Below are 3,012 nucleotides of genomic sequence, written 5' to 3'. Positions count from 1 at the left end.
ATGTGGTGCTGGGGGATTGAACCGCGGTCCCTGATGCTTTTGCTAAGCTTGTTCTAAGTAGGTGCTTTAGACCACTGAGCCATCTCTCCAGCCAGATACAGTTACTTTAAAGAGTATGCATTGTATACCTGGATTATCACACACCTACTGGAAATATATATATGGCCTATATAAAGGTATAATATACATCTATCTAATAAATATACATAATTAACTTGACTCGTAATTGAGGAAATGAAAATGAAATGTTATTTTTCTGCTTACAGATTGAAAGTAAAATAAGAGTATTGGGAACAAGTTGTGAGAAAGGATTCTTTTCTCATGTACTGTATGGGAGGATAAATTGGCTGCATTTATGACAGAGCTGGGTTTCTGTGCCTTAGCAATGTTGGTATTGAGAGAGACAGACAGACAGACAGACACAGAGACAGAGAGTTGCCAAGAGTGGTGCTAGGGAACTGGCCAGAGCCTCATGGAAAAGTAAGCACTGAGCTATCACCACAGCCCCCAAGGCATCTGCATGATACTGTATTCTGATTGGGCCATGTTTAACAACATTTGTAGCATACTCACTAGATACCAGTAGCAATCCTGCCTTCATTGTAACAACCAAAGATTCCTTCAGATTTTGGTAAATGTCTCCTAGAAAAGATAGAAAATAGAATTATCCCTGGTTGAGAATCTATACCCTAGAGATGGCATTCCTTTGTGTTATTTTCATAATGGACAGCAGTGTCTATGAGGCAGCAATAGTTCTAACAAACCCTAAATAGAGGTTGCTTTAGGAATAGGATTCAGAGGTGGAGAACAGAAAATATATCATATTTGATATATGTCTTATTCAAAATTGTTTCCATGAACATATATTACTTTTGAAATTTTGTAAGATCAATAAATATGAATTTTAAACTGAGTTTTTCAGTAGGAGCTTGCAAGAAGTTCTACATGATGACACTAGTGACACTGAAGAACTTTGCATGTATTTTTCTGTAAGTACTAATAAATGGCAGATTATAGTTGTTTTTTTTTTTTTTTTTTTTTTTTTTTGCAGAACCGGGGATTGAACTCAGGCCCTTGTGTTTGTCAGGCAAGCACTTATTCTACTGAGCTAACTCCCTGGTCCCCCATAGTTTATTTTTAATTTTTTTTGTGAGACTGGGATCCAAACCCAGATCCTAGATCATGCTAGACCAGCATTCTATCATTGAGACATAGCTCTAACTCTAATATTTTAAAATTATTTTAATCTATGGTGTTGTACACCTATAATCCCTGCACTCAAGAGGCTGAGGCAAGAGGATCACTGTGAGTTTAAGGCCAGCCTGAAATATATAGAAAGACCCTGTCTCAAAAATAAATAAATAAATAAATAAATAATTAGGTTTAATTATAGTATCTTAAGTATAGAATCATTTTGTGAAAGATATTTTACTTCTTGAATTGTAAAATCTTTCTTGCTATTTTCTCATTTCATACCTTAATGTACTGATTTATAAATAAGGATCAGCAATTATTCAATCAATATAAACATTATAAACAACAAAATAATTTATTCATGAAATTGACATATACCATATATTAGAATAAGTTTTTAATTTTTATATGTATTTAATTATCTGGGGCTGCCTGGCAAGCACAGCGACCCATAATCAATCCACAGTATGGCATGCCATGCTGGCCACTGAATTCAGGCCTGGTGTTACTTGCCTGTAATCCCAGCACTGGGGAGGCTGAGATCAGAGGATCACTATGAGTCTGAGCTAGGTAACGAGACCCTGTACCAAATAATCAGAAGATTTAACATTTGAACTACAAAAATGATTAGCAGTTAATTAAATTTTATAGACAAAACAACTGGTGATAGGTAATAATGATATTCTAAATGATGTATTGTTCAGATTGACTTTCACGTTTAGTAAGTGAATAATTTTAATTACAGATAAACTGGGATCAAAATGATGTTGAATTAATTACAAATGGGACCTCTATACTTGTGGATAAAGACAACAAGTAAGTTTTAAGACCCAGAATACCTGTTTTGCATATACATTAAAAGTTTCTATCATTATACTTTTTTCCTATAATTTTGAGACACATATAGCAATGAGAAAGTTTCAAATCAAATTGGTATGACAATTTCAATATTAACACATTGCATACTCTTTTCCTAGAGGCTATCTGCTGTAAAAGATGCAGACAGGATATCCTATTTACAAACACTATTAGAACATATCCCTCTATTCATTAAGAGAATGTAACTATATATCTATACTAACCATTTTGAATACACAGATACAAAATGGTCATTCATCTGTAACTCCTTTTTTTGTTTAGTCCCGTCATTTAAATATTTTAGGTGTGTGAACTCAGCAAAATATTCCAAAATAGTTCAGTAGTCCATAATAGTATTGGGTCTTCTGCTTGACTGGCAATGTCAGAAGTTGTTGACCTGACTCCCTTATAGCTCAACATAACACCATGGCTTTACTTCTCAAACACACGTGTAAATATCATATAGTCTCCCTAGTATGAGAACTCAAAAGAAGAAATACAAATAGGTATAATACAAGCAAAAGGAAAGCAAGAACTTGAGGACTAGACAATGAAAAGAGAACAAGGAGAAGAGGTGGGAAACATGACAAGGGCAAGCCATACAGTTATATGTAGAAGATGGGTAAGGCAATGATCCTGAGAATCTTCAGAAGATTCTTGAATCAAGCAGTTAACTGGAATGATTCTCATTCTGACTAACTATATACACTAATACCTGTGATCTAAGCAACTACACTGAAGATGGCAATTTGTAATAGTAGGTTCATGCTTGGAGTGCCTGTCATTCTGGTCTTCTGAATATGGGCTGCTTGTCATGATATGTCAGTTGCTGCCATGCTCTCTCTCAGATAGATGATTGTTGAAAAAGAAGGGGGTGGTGAATGAAGGCAGGAGACAGGAAAAGGAATGTTGCGGGACTGTCCTACTACAAGGTTGTATATGGTTAGATTTCTGGACTTA

At 35.0% G+C, this 3,012-nt stretch overlaps 1 protein-coding gene across 1 annotated transcript in view; it reads left to right on the top strand.

Annotated features, from left to right (window-relative positions):
* LOC101571996 (probable E3 ubiquitin-protein ligase HERC6) overlaps positions 1-3,012 on the top strand; it is a gene marked incomplete at its 5' end in the record, with an annotated part of 82,130 nt that overhangs the window by 58,124 nt on the left and 20,994 nt on the right. The window contains 2 exon segments of the mRNA XM_023706840.1: positions 926-989; positions 1,940-2,010. Coding sequence (XP_023562608.1) covers positions 926-989; positions 1,940-2,010 — 135 coding nt within the window.

The sequence above is a fragment of the Octodon degus genome, unplaced genomic scaffold (assembly GCF_000260255.1).
Source record: "Octodon degus isolate 3935 unplaced genomic scaffold, OctDeg1.0 scaffold00272, whole genome shotgun sequence".
Lineage (NCBI taxonomy): Eukaryota > Metazoa > Chordata > Mammalia > Rodentia > Octodontidae > Octodon > Octodon degus.
This window is presented reverse-complemented; position numbering and strand designations above follow the sequence as displayed.